The 23,618-nt window shown below is 40.2% G+C and overlaps 2 protein-coding genes across 2 annotated transcripts; one reads left to right on the top strand and one right to left on the bottom strand.

Moving 5' to 3' along the window:
* Positions 1-457: 457 nt before the first annotated feature.
* On the top strand, positions 458-14,397 carry LOC117520641 (carboxypeptidase O-like). Its single transcript, XM_034181954.1, has 8 exons — positions 458-487; positions 581-682; positions 1,313-1,417; positions 1,522-1,638; positions 1,742-1,835; positions 8,507-8,709; positions 11,865-11,949; positions 13,961-14,397. Exons 1-8 carry the CDS (start codon positions 479-481, stop codon positions 14,242-14,244), a joined length of 999 nt encoding a protein of 332 aa, XP_034037845.1. The 5' UTR covers positions 458-478; the 3' UTR covers positions 14,245-14,397.
* Positions 14,398-17,683: 3,286 nt separating this feature from the next.
* nudt15 (nudix (nucleoside diphosphate linked moiety X)-type motif 15) lies at positions 17,684-23,044 on the bottom strand. The gene is made up of 3 exons (XM_034176056.1): positions 22,812-23,044; positions 20,147-20,343; positions 17,684-17,883 (listed from the first exon to the last, which is right to left on the bottom strand). The coding sequence occupies exons 1-3, from the start codon at positions 22,958-22,960 to the stop codon at positions 17,768-17,770; spliced, it is 462 nt and encodes a 153-aa protein (XP_034031947.1). The 5' UTR covers positions 22,961-23,044; the 3' UTR covers positions 17,684-17,767.
* Between the last annotated feature and the right edge of the window lie 574 nt (positions 23,045-23,618).

Below are 23,618 nucleotides of genomic sequence, written 5' to 3'. Positions count from 1 at the left end.
TTTGGGCATTTGAAATTAATACTGAAAAGCCAATTTGGTGTACGTTTTGCATTATATCTCTATCAAAAGTACATCAATCACTCTCATTTGTGAAAATGAGGCGCAAACTGGCACTACCAATGAACAGACTAAGTTTGATCCACATCTGATGCGTATTGCGGATTTAGTGGATATCTGATTTTAACATTGAAAAGCCCTTTTGATTTATATTTTGTAATTATATTTCCATCTCTAACAGGACTTTGACCTTGAAAATTTTTTCCAAGGTGCAAATTTTTGGAATTGGAAACTCGTGTTGCTGGAAGTTTGTGTACTACAAGTGCGATGATGTAACTTACATTCTGTACTTAAAAATATATGAGCACCAGGAATTATGGCTATTAGATGGTACGACTACTAAAGCACCATAGAAATGTATTTAATATGCTTTTTTTTTTTTTGCAACAGAGTTGAGTATGACTACTACAAGTACCATAATATGTCAGAGGTAAGAAAGCTTAACTGCAGCTCACATTTACAGAGCACTGCAAAAGAAAAAAAAAAATAAATCTATGACGTGTACGGTTGCTGCATCATGCAGATCACCGCATGGATGGCTCAGATTGTAAAGGAAAATCCTGAGATGGCAACTATAATCAGTTATGGCAAGACCTACGAGAACAGGACTATCAGATTGCTCAAGGTGAGTTGTGATAAATTGAATATATCAGATTGCCCTGTGATAGACTGGCGTCCTGTCCAGGGTGTATCTCACCTCTTACCCCACACTGCAAACACTGTCCCTCTCAAAATAAGACAAATAATCTGAAATCTAGCCAAGCTGTCTTTTATTAAGCAAAAAAAAAAAAAAAAAAAAATCTGCCAATGGGGTAAGAAAAATGTACTTGGTTAGAATTCTCAAAAACAGCAAAATGTCTAGGTACTGAATAACCAAAATGTGCCTTAAAACTTGACTTGAAATCCATCACCTATCCTTGTTACTGGTTAAATACAGCTTGATGTTTGCTGGAAAAACTTGTGAAGAAAAAGTGAGATACATTTTCCCAAAATAAGACATTTTTTCTTATGTAAAAAATGCTAGACAAGATTATTTTTCTATTTAGACAAAAATTAAGTCAAATTTTCTTGAAACAAGTCTTTTTTTACTTTCTTAGATAACAGTTTTTGTAGTGTACGAATTCTAGGAAAGCATTGGCCAAGCAGTTCCTGAAATATTAATTTAGACACACACACACACACACAGTGAAAACAATAAACTGGTAAACCTTGACTAATGACATGTCTGCGCTTGGCATCTGAATGTGCATCTCAGATTGGTCTGAAGACTGCAGAGAAAAAGAAAGCAATCTGGATGGACTGTGGCATACACGCCAGAGAATGGATCGCCCCGGCCTTCTGTCAGTACTTCGTCAGACAGGTCAGTAGATGTTTGGAGACACACCAGCACATGAAACACATCTGATGTGGTCAACATGAGTTAATCAATCAGAGTATCCCGATTTGCTTCCTCTCTCATATAAGATTCTGCAAACAAACAAAACAGACCCAGACATGCACGAGATGATGAAGAACATGGACTTCTACATCACGCCTGTGCTCAACATCGACGGCTACATGTTCTCGTGGGAGAACGAAACGGTCAGTACTCATATCTGGGTAGTTTCTGAAAATGCACTTTCACCTCCTGCAGCTCTCAAGGTGCCTGTTAACAGGATATTTGACCAACTTCAAAATGTTTTAGAATCGACTGTGGAGGAAATCCAGGTCTCCAGGACCTGCGGGTTGTGACTGTTATGGCACCGATCTCAACCGCAACTTTTACGCCAACTGGGGCAGTAAGTGTCACGGTGGTTCAACACCAACAAACTGACACAGTTCCTTCACTTATAATTCAATACTGCGGAACAAATCACACGCAAAATAACAGACAGAGCACACACTTCTGCTCTGGTATGTGTTTGTGAATACTATGAAAGCATAAAAAGAAGCATTCCAATTCCACAGTACATACCATTACCCAAAAAGTAAGTCCCTTCGGCTGCTCCCTTGTTTGCACTCGGGGTCGCCACAGCAAATCCAAGGTGGATCTGCATGTTAAATTGGCACAGGTTTTACATTGGATGCCCTTCCTGACGCAACTCCACATTACATAGAGAAATGTGGCAGGGGTGGGATTTCAACCCGGAGCCGTCTGAACTGAAACCAAGCGTGTGAATCATTTTTAAATGACAACATATATGACTGTATCCATTTGTACAATTATATTTTATGTGAGCAAATTCTTTGATTTTCAAGAAACAAGAAATCAAATGTTTCAGAGAATTTCTGTTATATTGAAATTAATAAAAATAACGACCTTATCAGGTTATTAAAAATGTAATTATTATACCACCACACTTCAAAATTCGGAGGTGTATATGTATATATGCTTCACCGTGTCTATCCGTCTGTCCATGAACCTTATAAGTATGGATTTCAATGAAATTTCACAGAGCACATCATATAAAGATGTGCATGAATGAAAATGACTCCAGTCCAATGTCTTCAAGGGGAAATCAATGGACTTTTTTTTTTAATTAATACATGACCCGATATTGACCTCTTAGGCACAACTCACCCTGTACCATTTGGTGGAGGAAAATTACTCTGGTTCAGCATTGTCAAATGGAGATCATTACAGTTATTTTAACTGATGTATCAAAAGTGCAACTCCTCCACAACCACTTTATGTATTTCAATTAAATGTCACAGTGATATTGCACCATGTGAAGATGTGAACGAAGGAAAATAACTCCTGTTCAGTGTCTTCAAGGGGAGACAGGTGTACGAGGTCTGTCCAAAAAGTATCGTACCTTTTTATTTTTTTCAAAAACTATATGGATTTGAATCACGTGTGATTACATCAGCCAAGCTTGAACCTTCGTGCGCATGCGTGAGTTTTTCCACGCCTGTCGGTTGCGTCATTCGCCTGTGGGCAGGCTTTGAGTGAGCACTGGTCTACCCCTCCCGTCGGATTTCTTTTGTCTGAGAACTTGCTGAGAGACTGCCGCTTTTCTCCATGAAATTTTTTTCAGAAACTGGTAGAGACAGGCAGTTGGAAATCATTCGAAAGATTCAGTTGGATATCGGTGAAGATTCTGTCGGCATCACACGGATTAAGGACTGTTAAAACCTTTTTAAAGACGGCCCACAGTGGCGGAGGGCGCGGCGCGCCGAGCCGCCATTCGACAGGCTGGATCGACCAGATCATTTCTAAATTGAATGCTGTGTTGTTCCGGGACATCATGTGACTACCACAGAAATGGCAACAGAGCTGGACATAGCACTTTTGCGGCACATTCCACTGTTACAGGAGATTTTGTAATGAAAGACGTGCAGAGGATTTCGCGCGTCGGCACGAAGCAGCTCAGGATGCGCAGCAAAAAAAACACCTCCGTCTTGGAAGTCTCACAGGACATGTTGTGGCATGTCCAGCTGTTACACAATTTCTCGGATACTCACTCGACTGAAAGCCATGGAAAGCCGTCTGAATCTTCTGAATGGTTTCCAACACGGAGGTGTTTTTTTTGCTGCGCGTCCTGAGCTGCTTCGTGCCGACGCACGAAATCCTCCGCATGTCTTTCATTACAAAATCTCCTGTAACAGTGGAATGTGCTGCAAAAGTGCTATGTCCAGCTCTGTTGCCATTTCTGTGGTAGTCACATGATGTCCCCGGATCAACACAGCAGTCAGTTTAGAAATGATCTGGTCGATCCAGCCTGTCAAATGGCCGCTCGGCGCGCCGCCCGCCCTCCACCACTGTGAGCCGTCTTTAAAAAGGTTTTAACAGTCCATAATCCGCGTGACGCTGACAGAATCTTCACCGATATCCAACTGAATCTATCGAATGCTTTCCAACTGCCTGTCTCTAACAGTTTCTGAAAAAAATTTCATGGAGTAAAGCGGCAGTCTCTCAGCAAGTTCTCAGACAAAAGAAATTCGACGGGAGGGGTGGACCAGTGCTCACTCAAAGCCTGCCCACAGGCGAATGACACAACCGACAGGCGTGGAAAAACTCACGCATGCGCACGAAGGTTCAAGCTTGGCTGATGCAATCACACGTGATTCAAATCCATATAGTTTTTGAAAAAAAATAAAAAGGTACGCTTTTTGGACAGACCTCGTATATTTGTTTGTTTTTTAGTGCATCATATTTCTCAATTACATGTACAGAGGTAGATCACTTTGTTACGTGTTTGACTACCACTGATATACTTTTTTTTTGTGCTATGGACTGTTTTTTGTGTTCTGAATAGAGTATATGAGCTGAGATACACCAATCAGCCATAACTTTGTGACCACTAACAGGTGAATTGAATAATGTTATCTCATTACAATGGCACCTGTCACTGGGTGGAATATATTAGGCAGCAAGTTAACATTTTGTCCTCCAAGATGATGTGTGTGAAGCTGGAAACCAGATTTGAGTGACTTTTACAAGTAACATTAGTAACAGCTAGATAACTGAGTCTGATGGTTTCAAAAACTGGAGCTCCAGTTCCCGGGCTTTCATGGTCAGTACCTACCAAAAGTGGTCCAAGGAAGGAAACCCAGTGAGCCAGCAACAAGGTCATGGGTGGCCAAGCTCATTGATGTGTGTGGGGAGGGAAGGCTGGCCCATGTGGGCCAATCCAACAGAAGAGAGCTACACAGTCAATTTTGCAGCATAAAATTTAATCTGCTAGGATTACATTTGGTCCAAATCCAAACAGAGTTAAATATACTCTATCACAGTGCTAAATCAACTCTATCACAGTGTAAAATCAACTCTTATTGGAGTAGAAACACTTGATTTGACAAGACGGTAGAGCTGATTTCACTCTATAATAGTGCGTTTTACTCTATTTAGACTGGGACCAAATGTTATCCTGGCAGAGTAAATTTTACTCTGCAAAATTTACTGTGTACTGTAGCTCAAATTGCTGAAAAACTTAATGTTAGTTGTGATGCAAAGTTCTCATGAAGCCCACACCTTGATGACTCAGGGCTGTTTTGGTGGCAAAAACGGGGCCTACACAATATTGGGCAGGTGGTCACAATATTACGGCTGATCTGTGCGTAATACAACCCCAATTCCAATGAAGTTGGGGCGTTATGTAAAATGTAAATAAAAACAGAATACAATGATTTGCAAATCCTCTTCAACCTATATTCAATTGAATACACCACAAAAACAAGATATGTAATTCCAACTGATAAACTTTGTTGTTTTTGTGCAAATATTTGCTCATTTTGAAATGGATGCCTGTAACACGTTTCAAAAAAGCTGGGACGGGGCAACAAAAGACTGGGAAAGTTGATGAATGTTCAAAAAACACCTAATTGGAAACACGTGAGTGTCATGATTGGGTATAAAAGGAGCATCCCCAAAAGGCCCAGCCATTCACAAGAAAAGATGGGGCGAGGATCACCACTTTGTGAACAATTGCGTGAAAAAATATTCCAACAGTTTAAGAGCAATGTTTCTCCAAATTCAATTGCAAGGAATTTAGGGATTCCATCATCTACAGTCCATAATATAATCAGAAGATTCAGAGAATCTGGAGAACTTTCTACATGTAAGCGGCAAGGCCGAAAACCAACACTAAATGCCCGTGACCTTTGATCCCTCAGGCAGCACTGCATTAAAAACCAACATCATTGTGTAAAGGATCTTACCGCATGGGCTCAGGAACACTTCAGAAAACCAGTGTCAGTTAACATAGTTCATCGCTACATCTACAAGTGCAAGTTAAAACTCTACCATGGAAAGCGAAAGCCATACATCAACAACATCCAGAAACACTGCCACCTTCTCTGGGCCTGAGCTCATTTGAAATAGACAGACACAAAGTGGAAAAGTGTGCTGTGGTCTGATGAGTCCACATTTCAAATTGTTTTTGGAAATCATGGACATCGTGTCCTCTGGACAAAATAGGAAAAACACCATCCAGACTGTTACCAGCGCAAAGTTCAAAAGCCAGCATCTGTCATGGTATGGGGTGTGTTAGTGCCCATGGCATGGGCCACTTACACATCTGTGATGGCACCATCAATGCTGAAAGGTACATCCAGGTTTTGGAGCAACACATGTTGCCATCCAAGCAACGTCTTTTTCAGGGACGTCCCTGCTTATTTCAGAAAGACATTTTTCACAACGTCCCAACTTCATTGGAATTGGGATTGTACATGCAAACAACTACCATAGGAGATATACAGTAAAATCACCAGTGATTACAGTGAGACACAGTAGGACAGTGTACATATGGTCCCACTCTGACCAGAGTAGGACCATATGTACAGTGGGGAAAATAAGTATTTGACCCCCTGTCAGTTTTGCAGGTTTTCCCACCTACAAAGAATGGAGAGGTCTGTAATTTTTATCGCAGGCACACTTCAACTGTGAGAGACAGAATCTAAAAAAAATCCAGTAAATCACATTGTATGATTTTTAAATAAATAATTTGCATTTTATTGCATATGTATTTGACCCCCTAGAAAAACAGAGCTTAACAATTGGTACAGAAACATTTGTCTGCCATTACAGAGGTCAGACATTTCCTGTAGTTCTTGACCAAGTTTTCACACACTGCAACAGGGATTTTGGTCCACTCCTCCATACAGATCTTCTCCAAATCTTTCAAGTTTGGAGTTTCAGCTCCCTCCAAAGATTTTCTATTGAGTTCAGGTCTGGAGACTGGCCAGGCCACTCCAGGACCTTGAAATGCTTCTTACGGAGCCCCTCCTTAGCTGCCCTGGTTGTGTGTTTGGGGTCACTGTCATGCTGGAAGACCCAGCCATGACCCATCTTCAATGCTCTTACTGAGGGAAGGAGGTTGTTTGCCAAAATCTCTCAATACATGACCCCATCCATCCTCCCTTCAGTACAGTGCAGTCGTCCTGTCCCCTTTGCAGAAGAGCACCCCCAGAGTATGATGTTTCCACCCCCATGCTTCATGGTTGGGATGGTTTTCTTGGGGTTGTTCTCATCCTCTAAACATGGTAAGTGGAGTTGATTCCAAAAAGCTCTATTCTGGTCTCATCTGACCACATGACCTTCTCCCATGCCTCCTCTGGATCATCCAGATGGTCACTGGTGAACTTCAAACAGGCCTGGACATGTGCTGGCTTGAGCAGGGGGACCTTGCTGCCCTGCAGGATTTTAAACCATGACAGCATCATGTGTTACTAATGTAATCTTTGTGACTGTGGTCCCAGCTCTCTTCAAGTCATTGACCAGGTCCTCCTGTGTAGTTCTGAGCTTTCTCAGAATCATCCTTACCCCACAAAGTGAGATCTTCCATGGAATCCCAGACCGAGGGAGATTGACAGTCATCTTGTGTTTCTTCCACTTTCTAATAAATAATCATAACAGTTGTTGTTTTCTACCAAGCTGCTTGCCTATTGTCCTGTCATCCATCCCAGCCTTGTGCAGGTCTACAGTTTTGTCCCTGGTGTCCTTAGACAGCATTTTGGTCTTGGCTATGGTGGACAGGTTGGAGTGTGATTGATTGAGTGTGTGAACAGGTGTCTTTTATACAGGTAACAAGTTCAAATAGGTGCAATTAATACAGGTAGAGTGCAGAATAAGAGGGCTTCTTAAAGAAAAATTAACAGGTCTGTGTGAGCCAGAATTCTTGCTGGTTGGTAGGGGGTCAAATACTTATTTTATGCAATAAAATGCAAATTAATTATTTAAAAATCATTCAATGTGATTTTCTGGATTTTTTTTTTTTTTATTCTGTCTCTCACAGTTCAAGTGTACCTACGATAAAAATTACAGACCTCTCCATTCTTTGTAGGTGGGAAAACCTGCAAAACTGACAGGGGGTCAAATACTTATTTTCCCCACTGTACACTGGCAGTGTTAATTTAACACTGTCGGTGTTAATTTTGCACTTGTCATTTTACTGTGTAGGAGTTGGTGTGTGTTTGTGGTGGGGGGCTCATATTTTGTGATCTTGACTTATAGTCTTTTAGGTTGTCATTCTATCATTGTTCTTGTTAAACCTTTCCGGGTATTGGAGTTGATCATTTGTTGAGTCAACTCTCTGCAAGTGTAATTTTAAGTCTACAAACTGAGGAAAAAATGAGATAAAGTTGTTATCTTAAACAGAAGGTCATGGGTTCAATACTGAGGCCTTTGTCTGAGGTGTTCGTGTAGTCAAGGGTCAAACATTTACAATTTTATTGTCTACAGTGTTGAAAATTATACTGTTCTGAGTTACAAAAAATCTGATTTTCTGGTCAAGTTATTGTATGATTAACTTTTCGGCTACAATGTTAAATTTACTCTGATAAGTGTTGAGCGATATAAAATCTGAATTCAGTGGTCTTTATCCTGTTATTAGAAGTGATTTAATATGTAGACATTTTAATTGTTTTGCTGCGTCCTTACTTTAGAAACCATTTAAAATCGTTTCTAAATTTTACACAGTTTTTTTGACAGTTTTACTCAGACTCTTTGTGCATTTGACTGTTCTTCTAGCTGTTGGTGTGTCATTTGACTGCTGCTCCCAAACTTACTGTGGACAAAAGCCTGTGTCTGAACCCGAGGCCCAGGCTGTTACTGAGTTTGTAGAATTCCACAAGAACGATTTCCTGTGTTTCCTAACCATCCACTCCTACGGACAACTGCTCCTGGTTCCCTACGGACATCCCAACATCACCGCCCCCAACTACAACGAGCTGGTATTTATGTCTACCAATGCACTCGTGCACATTTGCATGTTTCACACTTCTGATTTTCACTGTATATCTCTGCATCAGTAAATGCATACTTTGCTCATTGCCATGGAAACCAAAGAGACTTTGCAGATCTCTCTCTCACACACACACACACACACACACACACACACACACACACACACACACACACACACACACACAAAACTGTAAATAAGATTTTAAAAGTGCAAATGCTTAAGTGATACACTCAGACCTTATTCGACAGGTGTGACAGGCCCATAGGTGACAGTGTAACAGTTGCCTTTAACAGACACCTTGTCTGTTTTTGGCTCACCTGCCAAAAATGAACTGAACTGTGAAAGACTGCGAGTGGCTGATTGGCGTTGGGAAAAAAGGTCATTATCTAAAGCAGCCATTACCAAACTTAAGATTGTGGCCACATTAAAAATCTCAGAATCCTCTCCAACACACCCAAACCTTTAATCAAAATTTTGATTGACACATGAGACTAAGATGATGAATTTCCACGTATATATTATGTGAGGCCAGTTCAGATAGCACTTAATTTAAATCCCATGGCTTCATTTTATCACTTGTGATTTGAAAGTTCTTTCGGGCTTATCCTTCTTTGCATAGGGTCACCCCAGTGGATCTGATATGGGTCTGCATATTGATTTGGCACAGGTTTTACACCGGATGACCTTCTTGACACAACTCCACATTATACGGTGAATCTGGAAAGTATTCACAGCACTTCATTTTTTCCAAATTTTGTAATGTTTCAGCCTTATTACAAAATGGATGAAATTCATTTTTTCCTCAAAATTCTACACACAGTACCCCATAATGACAATGTGAAAAAAGTTTTATCCTACACCAAAAATATTTGCAAGACTACATGGCATGCCTTTTGATTGAGTTCCTATTTAAAAGACAATATTACAACCCCAATTCCAACAAAGTTGGGATGTTGTTTGAAATGTAAATAAAACAGAATTCAATGATTTCCAAATCCTCTTCAACCTATATTTAACTGAAAACACCACAAAGACAAGATATTTAATGTTCAAACTGATACTTTTTTGTTTTTGCGCAAATATTTGCTCATTTTGAAATGGATGCCTGCAACACATTTCAAAACAGCTGAGACAAAGGCAACAAAAGACTGGGAAAGTTGATGAATGCTCAAAGAACACCTGTTTGGAACATTCTATAGGTGAACAGGTTAATTGGAAACAGGTCAGTGTTATTATTGGGTATAAAAGGAGCATCACCAAGAGGCTCAGCTGTTCACAAGCAAAGACGGGGTGAGGATCACCACTTTGTGAACAACTACGTGAAAAAATAGTCCAACAGTTTAAGAACAATGTTTCTCAATGTTCAATTGCAATGAATTTAGGGATTCCATCATCTACAGTCCATAATATAATCAGAAGATTCAGAGAATCTGGAGAACTTTCTACACGTAAGTGCAAGGCTGAAAAGCAACATTGAATGCCGTGACCTTCGATCCCTCAGGTGGCACTGCATTAAAATCGAAATCATTGTGTAAAGGATCTTACCACGTGGGCTCAAGAACACTTCAGAAAACCATTCAGTTAACACAGTTCGTCGCTACATCTACAAGTGCAAGTTAAAACTCTACCATGGAAAGCAAAAGCCATACATCAACAACATCCCTGCTTATTTCAGCAAGACAATGCCAAGAAACATTCTGCACGTGTTACAACAGCGTGGCTTTGTAGTAAAAGAGTGCAGGTACTAGACTGGCCTGCCTGCAGTCCAGACCTGTCGCCCATTGAAAATGTGTGGCCCATTATGAAGCGCAAAATACGATAACAGAGACCCCGAACTGTTGAACAACTGAAGTCGTACATCAAGCAAGAATGGGAAAGAATTCCATCTACAAAGCTTCAACAATTAGTGTCCTCTGTTCCCAAACGCTTATTGAGTGTTGTTAGAAGGAAAGGTGATGTAACACAGTGGTAAACATACCACTGTCCCAGCTTTTTTAAAACGTGTTGCAGGCATCCATTTCAAAATGAGCAAACATTTGCACAAAAACAATAAATTTTATCAGTTTGAACATTAGATATCTTGTCTTTGTGGCGTATTCAATTGAATATAGGTTGAAGAGGATTTGCAAATCATTGTATTCTGTTTTTTTACATTTTACACAACATCCCAACTTCATTGGAATTGGGGTTGTACAAGGGGTGATTGAGAGGTTTTGAGCCTGACCCAGAAAAATTAGGGTGTAGTTCTCAATCGTTAGCATTCTGAGAAACCAACATTTCTCAACACTGAGCTACATCAACCTTTGTTGAAGACAGGAAATTTGGACTACTGGAGCAAGCCTTCTTGGGCGTTTCTCAGAGGTTTTTGAGAATTTGCTATGCTGACCAGCATCAGCCATTTTACGTCATATTGTGAATGACCGCTAAGCTAATGTAGCTACACTTTTAAGCTAGCATTAAAGCATCTAAACATACTGAAGCTGTGTCCAGAAAAACCATGTTCTTGCACAATGCACCCCATATTTGTCAGCAACACATACTGTATACTGCTCCAGAACTGTTGGCGGTGCTATATTTGACCTGTGTTATTATTAGATTCCCCTCCAGTCCAGTGAGAAACCTCCACCATGGGAGCCAGGCGCAAGTTCAACCGACTGGTGACAAACCTGCCTTTTGATTGCATAGTGCACTGGAAATGGTGTTCCAGTTGTGCAACAGTTGTTTGGTTAATTCAGCAATAATGGCGTGGTGTGTTTAATGCCAATAATGTCAACATACCTTAAATTGTTGCACTACCTATGGGGGTTAATTTGTGCTAAATTGTTGTTGTTGTCCATTCGGCTGCTCCTGTTTTTATTTGGGGTCGCCACAGTGGATACAGCCAGATCCGCACTGGTATTTGGCACAAGTTTTACGCCGAATGCCCCCCTGACACAACTCCAGTGTCAGCTGGAGAAACACACACCACTGGTGCTCCAAAGAGGTCTCCCATCCAATTACCAACCAGATCCTGCACTCCTTAGCTTCTGAGATCTGACGGGATCAGGCTGACACAGATCAGACCAGCTGCTAAATTGTGCTAAATTATTGAAGTAAAATACTCTTGCTATATGTGATGACAGTTCGTTTCTTGTTTTGTAGATGGAGGTGGGTTTGGGTGCAGCAGAGGTCATGAAGAAGGTCCATGGGAGGCACTACACTGTGGGAACCTCACCAGATGTGTTGTGTAGGTACTAAGTGTAAATATGTGATGGCCTTTCATGATAAATCCACAAATTCTAATATGTACAAGACAGGTTTGGAATAGTTATTCAAAGAGCATATTTTAAGTAATCAAAGTATTACAATGTGAAAATTATTACCTTATGTTACATTTGATTGTAAATGCATACAAAGAATATTATTATTTTATGTAGGTGTATTATGCAAAGATTTTTATGTTTATTTTGGTAACCAACGTGGCAGCAGAAAAGTATTTAACCAATATCTCAATACAGTGAAGTCTCCATAGAGTTTCACACAAATTTTATGTCATTTTCATTATGTGTAACAGAGTGTGGCAAGTCGTCCTTTACTCAAATAATTCATCCAGGCCATGTTACTCATCTGGGAGTCTCCATTATCATGGAACTCACAGAATCATTGGTACAATCGGTACAAATGAGACATGGTAAATGCCAAGTCCCTCACCCTCCAGGCAGGGCTTTAGTTGGGTGACATGTATTGTAATCAGGGGTGTCGAAAAGGGGAAAATAAGGAGAAGGATTCTAGGGGCCCATGATTGACAAGGGCCCAGAGAGGCCCCTAATACAATTATAATACTGACAAAATAATATGGGGGGTGGCCCGGTAAGATTTCTTTTCATGGGGCCCAAAATCCCTGGCGGCGCCCCTGACTGTAATATATGCTAACTTAGTAGGCTAACACAAATGCTGTGTATGTGAGCTCCAACCTGGTTCCTTTGGGCCCGATCCTGTTCCAAAAGCTCTTGAAACTCTTCAATGTGGTTCTTTGTGGACCCACAAATTCTGAGCTCAAATACATCCAAGCTGAACTCTTTCTTGAATGGTACAACATGCTTCCAAGTTTGTATTTATGGGGGTAATTCTTGCAGGACTCATGCATTGTAATAATATCAATTTGTGGCCACTCATTGGAACTCATGGAACACTTTTGTCTACATCATTCATGATCACACACAGGAAATTTTGCTGAGTAAAATTTACTCTGCTAAGACAGCATTTGATCCCAGTCTAAATCGAGTAAATTACACTCTATCATAGAGTGAATCAGCTTGACAGATGTTGCAGACTGAATGGTCCGCCCCCTAAAGATTGGTCCCCCTGCCTCCACTGTGCATGTGTCATGTTGAAGCCCAGCTGCCCATGTGAAACAGAGTCTCTCCACCCAAAGTGATCAAATGGATTAATGTGATTATTAACCATCAGATGACAAGGTAAAACCTCTTGAATCATTCTGAAGTCAGTTTTAAGTAGAAACGAGGCTTTAAACAGTGACGCATTGAAATGTCCGACATGCAGTGAATACATCAGCTAACAGCTTGTGCAGCTGTGCTGCTCTATTCACTTCCTCCGTCTGTTATTATGGAATAATGCTGAATTTATGTGGACACGATTGATGTACAAAAGCTTCAGATATCTGTCACTGAGATAGATGATGACTGGAGTACGGTTTGAAGCAGAAACGAGATGATTATCAGTGAATCATGGTTGATGACGTAAGCACAGTGAAGGAAGGGATGATGGAGGACTGTTCGGTCGGCGACACCATCTGTTCAGTGCAAGTGGTTTTATTCCAATAAGAGTTGATTTTACACTGTTTTGAGCTAATTTAGCTCTGTGATAGAGTGTAATTCACTCTATTTGGACTGGGATCAAATGCTATCCCAACAGAGGAAATTTTTTACGCAGCAAACTTCCTGTGTAGCAGACTCATCCTTCATACACTCATAGATACTTCTTGGCAAACTTTAGACTAATTAGGCCCAACTCCTAACCAAGATCTGTAAAGTTCTCTGACGGACAGAAATTGCCACAATACCGCCAAGAATGGTAGTATCCCAGGGAGGGTTGGATACATCTGGAACCACCCCTCTACCTGCTTCTTTTCCCATTTGGTCAAATTCAGCCCTGCATTCTTGTAAAAGCTGAAAAGAAAATATTGTTTGGACAACTTTAATATATTCTCGTTATGTCAACTTCACTCTCTCTTAAAGATCCCAACTCTGGGTCATCCAGAGACTGGGCTCGGCTGATAGGAATCCCTTATTCCTACACCTTTGAGCTCAGAGACCACAAGGAAAACGGAACGCACGGCTTCCTGCTTCCCGAGGACCAGATCCAGCCGGCCTGTGAAGAGGCATACAGCGGAGCCCTGCACATCATCACCTACGCTCACAACAAGTTCTTCCACAGTGACCATAACGCTGCAGCCAGCACCACCATGACCCTGTGGCTCATGATACTGGCCATTTTTGTCAGTGGCGCCACTCTGGTGTGAGGTGACAAATCTGCTTCCAAACTTTGCCCAAAAAAGTCCAAAAGGCCCCTCTTTCCCAAGTGTGTATGCCCAAACAACATTCCTAAATCCTACTTTTCTACTCCATAGTTTCTATTTGGAAAGTGAATTTGGACATGCATTAGTCCCAAAAGATAAACAGAGTGTGAGGCTGAACTCTAGGATATGGGGGCGCTGTTTTCAGTTTGAACACTTATAAAGGAGTGTGTTTCTTAACTATGGGAATGATAACCCTTTTTATGTTTTTTATTATTACGAGTTCCAAAAGGAAAATACAATCTGTGATGAGTAACGGATAAATTATTATATGGCTGCAATGCTACATGCGCTCTGATTGGCTGATTACCGGTCGGATATTTTCCCATATCCCGACCAGTTACCATGACAATCTGTCCGCAATGCGTATTTACATTACAAACCAGGAAGCTAAAAACACGATTATAAAACCAAGTCGGACATGAATGTATATATAAACAGCACTGGAAAAAACACACAGATCGAAAGCTAACCAGCTAACGACTGGATCATCTGTTAGCAAGTTCTTCATGGAGGTGAAGAAAGTGAACGAGCCCAACACCGTCAGCAGCATATTCGGGCGATACTGTAAGTTTGTGTGTTTATATATATATATATAATAGTTATATAATAAATGAATTATTAACCTTGCTTGCTCGGTCTGTATGGGGATATCAGACCTCTGTGTTTTTGTATTCACACCTCGGTCTGATATTTCCCCGTACAGACCTCTCACTCAGTTAATAATCCTTCAGTATCTGAGAGCAGTATTTTTTTAAAGATAGAATAAATTCCTGTGTGTGTGTGTGTGTGATTTTATTATTTTAACTATATTCTTCAAACGTAAGCACTTTTACGTGTTTTTATTTTTTATGCTGTCAAACCAAAATAGAAAGAAAGGCGTAAGAGGAGTAACTAAAATTCTGCACGTACACATAAAACTGCACTGTAGGACTGTGGTCAAGATACTGTTAGTTGCGAGAACAGAAAATCAGACATTCTTATTTATATTCCTGTTGGTTGTGGGGATATCATGGAAAATATGTTTTTATGAAAATAGTTACATCATTTCATGTTGTCTTTGTAACATCATCAGAACATCACTCATAGGATTATTTACATGGCCTCTTAGATATCCTGTAAAAGGTGTTTTTCTGACTATATTTTTAAAGACTTTGACCTTTAAATGATCAAATCCACAACATTTGGAGACACTCACCCAAGAAAAATTTCTACCATTTTGTGAACATCTTCTCACCCTTTTCTGAATTCTTATTTTGTACACAGACAGACACACGTGAAGGATTACAATATCCTGCTGTACTACCGGAAAGCACAGTAAAAATTCAGACTTCTTTTGTTAATAAGCAACAAGTAAGCAAGTGTTCTGAGCTGGACGTTGGGATTAGTAACAAAATTTCACAATCAACATAATAGGTCTGTGTTTATTTTATGTTATGTTCAGCATGCATGTTAAAATATTCCATTATGGCCCAAAATACAAAGTTCACTGGTCCTCATTTGTATCTATGAGAGCTAAATATGAAGTAGTTTCTATGAAGCTATTTAAGAAAATTTTGCAGACCCAATGACTAACTCTATGCATGCCCTATATTTCACACCAACATCTCCAACTACAAAATATTACATGTGCAGAGGAACAATTTCAAAAACATGGAGAAAACATGTGCATTGTTTATATAAAAAAGAGATGCTGTTGTTGGTGGTAATGATGATAATAATAATAATAATTTCATTATTAATGTTACCAACATAATATCTTTTACTGTACCCGAATCACTAATTAAAATCATTGTCAAATTTTACAGTATACACATATAAACTTTGTTTTCACTCATTGTTAGTGGTTGGGTGAAGCATTTATTGTCAAACAACTGTTTACTCTTTTTAAATCATAATGACAACAGAAACTATCCAAATGACCCTGATCAAATGTTTACATACCCCTGTTCTTAATACTGTGTATTGCCCCCTTTAACATAAATAACAACTTGGAATCTTTTGTGGTCATTCTGGACGAGGTGCTCTGATGGTAAAGCTGCCACTGAATATGTTTCGGACTTTATTTCCATCAATTATGAAGAAATACAAACAGTATGACACTCTATGGTAAATCTGCATGGAGTAGACAGTTCTCACAAACTGAGTGACTGTGCAAGAAGGAGAAGAGTGAGGAAAGCCACCAGGACACCCAGACAACCCAGACGTTGCAGTCTTCCCTGGCTATGACTGGAGAAATTGTACACATTGCAAATTTTGCATTTTGTATCATCAGTTATACAGCTTCATGATAAAGTAGTATAGAGGAGGATTTTCTTAAAAAGAAGACCTGAAAGTTTAGCTACAAATTACCAGAAGGTACATCTGAGATGCAAGCCTAGATCTCATCTGTTTTGGTGAAAGAATATCTTTCTCTGCTCTACTCGACTATGAAGCTAAAGGCCCATTTACACGAGCATGCATTTGCTTCACACAATAGCACGAACTTCGTCGTGACGATCCCACCTGCTGTGTTCACAGCTGGACGCCGTTCTTTGTTTTACCGGCTGCCACGCACTCTGCACTGGACACTGCATATATAAAATAATTATTTTGTGGCAGATTAATCATTTTTTTTCTGCAGATTGGCCATTGAAAACGGCTCTAATCACTTCCTGAATCACAGAGGAGGCTGCAGCCGGAGCCGTTCAGCGCCATAAAGCTTGTAACAAGCTTCAGAAGGCATTTTGAGCCGTCTAAAATAGTAATTTGTCTTTTTACATCGTCATGGTTTGATAAAACAGTTGCGTGTTTTTTCCTTCTTGTCTGCAGCTGTTAAAGTATGTTTATAACAGATTTTACTTCTTGTTATAATCGTTCAGACGCGCTGCGCTCTGATGCGATCCGCTGACATCACCACTCGCTCTGTTCACTTCTTGTTTACTCCACTTGACGAGCTGCACGTCGTGTTGGAGATTAGATCGTGCCATATAGCACAATATTTGTGCGTGAAAGATTTTTTTTTTTTTGAACATTTCAAAATTCTCTGTGCAATAGCATGCACCGGTGCCCCTGTGGCATCCTGTCTGCACCCGTTAAAGAGAGTTTACTCTCCAGCACGACACAGGTCTTGATGTGTCATGAAGCAAAGGCATGCTCGTGTAAATGCCCCTTAAGAGTGGTGATGCAAAATGCAAATTCTACACACACACACACACATATATATATATATATATATATATATATATATACAGTTGTGTGTAAAAGTTTGGGTACCTCTGATGATTTCCATGATTTTCCTTTATAAGTTTTATATATATATATATATATATATATATATATATATATATATATATATATATATATATATATATATATATATATATATATATATCAAGAATGCAGCATGATCACTCATATAAACCTCAAAAGAAGATATTTTTCTGTTTTATACAGTGCGTATGATGAGGGAGAACAGGTGGGTTTACTTTCAGTGTTTGTGAGTAACAGCGCTGAAAGGGTTGAAGTCCTGCTGTCTCAGAGTGGCCAGCGGCAGGAACAGCTGCTCCTCAGGAGGAAACTGATCCCATCGTGTCCACCACCACCCTGGAAGAGAAAAACAACAAATCCTTTATAACCAAGACATGATTTAGCTCACTATTAATTCATGTGCAAATTACGTTTTAGGCTTAACTGTGCTATTTAGTTTAGACACCTTTTTTTTTTTTGTCGGACTGTGTATCACAGTTTCCAGCAAATTTAAAATACATTTAAATTAAAAATAAAATATATATTTAAGAAGATAGAACCAGTCCAAATCTGATTTTTTTTTCTTGATCATTCTTAAGAATCAGTCAGCAGATTGGAAAACTAAAAATCAAACAATATAATGTCTAATTGTGGTACGTAGTAATTATCTGATATTGCAAACATTAAACAAACTGCAGTGGTCTCAGAAAACAACAATATAATATCTTTATTTTGAAAATGTTCTCCAACCAAGTAATCAAAGACTCAAACCAGACTTTGATGATAATGATGATGATGATGACTTTGACTTCTTCTCATTAGCCGCCAGGAATGGCTCACCCTGAATCACCTCAAGATATTTTTACAGAAATGTTGACAGTTTGGCAGGGAGGTCTACTGGAACAAACACTATTTTTTTTTACCTGATCGTTTTGCCCTGATGTTTAAAAAATATATGCTTTTCAACAGTCATGACAGATGACGATGATCTGAAGAACATTTAAACTACTTTAATGAAGAACACTTCTGGTTGTTTTGTGGTTTTTCTTTCCCATCAGTGCTGCAGTGTCTTGATGCTCTGCCTTGACCATACACAGTAAATTCACCAGTGTAAAACTAACACTGCCAGTGTACATATGGTCCTACTCTGGTCAGAGTGGGACTATTTGTTCACTGTCAGCGTTAATTTAACACTGGTGATTTTACTGCGTAAGGCTCCTTAACGCAATTTTGTTTTTTTCCAGGCCTTACCCTTTGATGCCTTGCCTTTGACCTTGATGGTTCAAAGCCTTAATCATCTCGAGAAAAAATGCATATGGAATTGTGCTATTTTCAAATACAACAGGGCAGCACAGTCTTGTTTGAACCCCTACATGATATTATGGGATTTGACCACATCTGGGGACAGCCGGCACAAACACAGCAGCGAATCCACGGGTGGAGTGTGGGAGTTTCAGCACAAACCATTCAGCCCGGCTCGGTAAACTTAAAAGCATACTCGCCACCATCTAGCGGATGAGCCGGTGTCCCCGACTGAACGGTCCCCCCCTAAAAATCGGTCCGCCCTGCATTCACTGTGCATGCATCATTTGGGAGCACAGCAGCACGCATGAGACTGACTCTCTACACCCAAAGCCATAAAAGGGAATAATGTGATTATTAACCATCAGATGACAAAGTAAAACCTCTTAAATCATTCTAATGTCAGTTTTAAGCAGAAATGAGGCTGTTTTAAGCAGAAAACAAGGCCATAATCAGCAAGTCTTTACTGACGCTCTGAAATGATGTCGGCACAGCAGCACGTCAGACTCAGATGTGCTGCTGCGGCGCTCTGATCACTTCTGCCGTCTTTTATTGGGAATAATGCTGAATTTATGTGGAAATGATTGTTGTACAAAAGCTTCATATATCTGTCGCTGAGACAGATGGTGACTGGAGTGCAGTTTGAAGCAGAAACGAAGTTATAATCAGTGAAATGCTGATGATGCTCAGAAATGACGCATGCGCAGTGAAGGCAGGGTGAATCGTTCAGTCGAAGACAACGGTTTAATATGGTTTCTGCTGAAACCCCTATTTTCTGAATGGTCTGTGCCGACACTCCCACACTCCGCCCTCGGATTAGTCTCTCCCAAAAAACAGTGTCACTTCTAACGGAAAAATGGTACAGCAGGGTTTAATTGTGTGCACGTCAGAGAAGAACGCTGTCACGCTCTATTAAGGATCACCACTAATCAAGATGGATCAATACACTCAGTTGCGACCTCCACGACATGAGGCGAAATGAGGGTGGTGCGTGACATTCGTGGAAGATTTTTTCACAGCCAAAACATGCTCCACGAAAATCAAGAATATCACGCACTATTAAGCAACCTATTCAGATGCGTTACGTCACGTTAAGAATGTCAGGAATGTACCAAGAATGACGCAAATATGACATTCGTAATGCATTTTGCCTATGTGTAAACGCAGCATTACAGGGAAGTTTTCAGTCTCAAAACTTCAATCTGATGCTAGGAAACTTAAGAGGTCAGCGATGAATGTTTGTAGCATGGTATGTATGTCCAAAAAAAAGAAAAAAGTTACAAAATCTCACAGCAAACTACTGTTTCATTTTGCGTACCTTCATTCTTCTCTGGTTCCAGGTTGGCCGGTTCTCCTGAGAGTTCCCTGTCCAGTTCCCCTTGCATAATTATGGTGACATAGTGGTACTGCTCCACCAGTCTGATGGAGTTCACCACTGACGCAAAGCAAATGTTCGTCAAATGCACACCCGCTTCCTCCATCACTTCTCTCATGGCGCACTCCTCCCATGTCTCTCTTTCAAAGACACATCAATCAGAACATCACTTTCCACTGGATGACAATGCACGGCTGCACAACAACAGCCCATTCCTTATTACATATTACACCACTGGTTGCTTCCACCTGACAGTCTCTTATCAACCGACTAATGTCAATGATTTTCAGTTTTGATTCACTGTTTCCAAACAGCACACAGAACATAGTGGCTACACCAGCAGTAAAAATAGGCACATCAAATTTTTATGGCCGCTAAATCCATAAACACTGTAAATTACAACAATGGCTTGACACTTACCATCAATTTAGGTTTTCTCAATTAAACCAAAATGTTTTCTAAATGGTATGTAGCTTGCTGTATTGTTAATTTGAAAAATCTGTAACAATTACCTTCCCTTAATAGCACAGCACAAACTCCATTTGTAAGCTATTGTAAATGAGTATTTAGCAGACGTTTACAACAATACACATTAATAACACCCAGCCTATACTTTAGGGAATTATGAATAATAATATTAATAATAAAAAATACTACCCAAGGACAGATAATTTTGCCATAAACAGTGACTGTTTAAGGGTCTTTAGGGTGTTGTTTTTGTTTAAAAACTGTGAATGTGGTGGAAGCGGGGATTTCAGAAATCAAGAATGATTGCAAGCTCTATAAAAACCGACACACTCATGACTAAGTTCAACTCATTTATAACAGAAGCAGCGCAAAATAGCCTGTACATGAAAGTGAAGACAGAAATTTTTGACTAATTTCCAATTTGAGAGGACAATCTGAAGAGTGCATCTCTGCCAAGCCACAGCATGTCATGCCCTCAACCTTATTAAGCCCAACCCATTCTCCAACCCTTTCACAATTAATTAGTGTTTTTGTTTTGTTAATGCATGAATTAAAAAAAAATTCAAAGCTCCACCCCAAAATATAAAGGGCTTCTTCAGTGTCTCATGTCTCGAAATTATGATTGGGCAAGTCAAACCTTTTAGGCTTTTTTTAAAAATCTCATAATTCCATCCATCCATCCATTTTCTTCTGCTTTATCCGGAGTCGGGTTGCAGGGGCAGCAGCTCAAGCAAAGCCGCCCACACCTCCCGATCCACACACACCTCCCCCAGCTCCTCCGGGGGAACCCCAAGGCGTTCCCAAGCCAGCCGAGAGATGTAATCCTTCCAGCGTGTCCTGGGTCTTCCCCGGGGCCTCCTCCCAATGGGACGTGCCCGGAACACCTCTCCAGCGAGGCGTCCAGGGGGCATCCGGAAAAGATGCCCGAGCCACCTCAACTGACTCCTTTTGACGTGGAGGAGCAGCGGCTCGACTCCGAGCTCCTCCCGAGTGACCGAGCTCCTCACCCTATCTCTAAGGGAGCGCCCAGCCACCCTGCGGAGGAAACTCATCTCAGCCGCTTGTACCCGCGACCTCGTTCTTTCGGTCATGAGCCAAATCTCATGACCATAGGTGAGGATCGGAACATAGATCGATCCCTTTTTTTTTTTAAATCTCATAATTATGAATTTAAAAAGTCATCTATTAATGACGAAAAAGTCAACATTTTCAATTTTTTCCTCAAAATTACAACCATAAATGTTAAAATTTTGATTTACTGTCTCATAATTTTGACTTAGAACATCAACATTTCACATTTTTTTAACCTCCGTTTAAAAAGGTCGTATCTCACAGTTTTGCTTGAGAAAGTCAAACGTTTGATTCTTTAATCTTGTCATTTCTACTTTTAGTCTGTTTTATGTCGTTCCATTGTCCTTCACCCCCCGTCAAAGTCACATAAATTGCACCAAAAGGAAGAATAGAGCTTAAAAATCAATGTATAGGGAATAAATAGTAAGCATATCTCTTCATTTTTGCTGATTTTCAGAAGGATTGGCCATTTCAGAAAGATTCTGGTTGATTGCCAAAATCCAGTGACTGCCAGAGTGGAGATGATATACCATTTAAAATGAAGGCAAATGAAGGAGAGGTGGTATGCCATCATTCTTTCATGGAGAATTTCATGGAGATATCTTGGATATTAAGGAAGTTATGAGAAAAAATATGAAGGAACAAGTCCAACTCCATCACAAAGGCCCTATTGTTTCATCTACTTGTATTCATTAAGGCCAAGCTTGATTCCCAGCACAAAAATCCCCATAACTTCCTTAATACTTAAGATAATCACATGATTTTCAGGTCATTTTAAAGGGATTTTCATGTTCTTTCTGAATTCACAGTCAGATTTTATATTTGTATGGGATAGAATTTTTATACACGTCCCTATTAAATGGGCCTTGATTTTATAGATAAATATATGCATGTATTTGTATATTTTATTTATACATTTTTATGAATGTATTTATGCATTTGTCGTTTTATTTAGTCTCAATTAAGGTTTCACATTCAGTTTCAAGTTCAAAACGGAAACTCGGGTTTATTTTTTTCGTGAGGAAGAAGCAGTTCCTCTTTAAGAGGCGGAGTCACACTAATGACGTACCCAAACTCCAAGTGCCCGCCTGGAAGTTGGTATTTTCCTCTGCCGACTGAACTTCTCCGTTTGCCCAGGAGAACGCAGCCTGGGTGGTCTGAGTCTGTCACCAGTACCCCGACTCCAACCCCGGGCCGTCTCACAGCATTGCCGGACATTTGGCCGCAATGAACAGCTTCTCATAAATTAAATAAGACGCGCTAAAAACGCTTCACTCCGCCATACTGCTGCTCCACCAAGAAGACTACAACAAAGAGCATTCACTACAAGTGAGAGTTAACTTACGTTTACTTCCATCTTCGTCTATAAATCTGTTGTAAACCCGTACTCTCTCGTCAGCTGACTTTAGATGTGGTTTACAAACAATAAGAATACGACAACGCGCAGTGGGTAATTCAGTATGCAGTTAGTAACAGCTGAGTTGATTCATTGTTTGGACGAGTTCGTGAACTATCTTGATAGCTGAACATACTCTATGGCCGCAGACTCTTTGCTATAAGAGAGGCAACAGTGCCACCTAGCGGTTAATTGTGATGAGTGTGAATATTGTGTCATCCCATAATTTATTCAGAAAATGAAGCAGAAGTGCTCACTTGCTTAGACTTTAAATATGAACAGCTTCAATTATCGTATGAATGCAACTAATAATTATTTTCACACTTCGATTCATCACTAGTTCGTTTCTCAGAGCACATCTGTGAAAATACACACTTCTTCTTTGTCTTTCGGCTGTTCCTGTTAGGGGTCGCCACAGCAGATCAATCGTTTCCATCTCACCCTGTCCTCTGTATCTTCCTCTGTCACACCAACCACCTG

Source organism: Thalassophryne amazonica, chromosome 1 (genome assembly GCF_902500255.1).
Source record: "Thalassophryne amazonica chromosome 1, fThaAma1.1, whole genome shotgun sequence".
In the NCBI taxonomy this organism is placed as follows: Eukaryota; Metazoa; Chordata; class Actinopteri; order Batrachoidiformes; family Batrachoididae; genus Thalassophryne; species Thalassophryne amazonica.
This window is presented reverse-complemented; position numbering and strand designations above follow the sequence as displayed.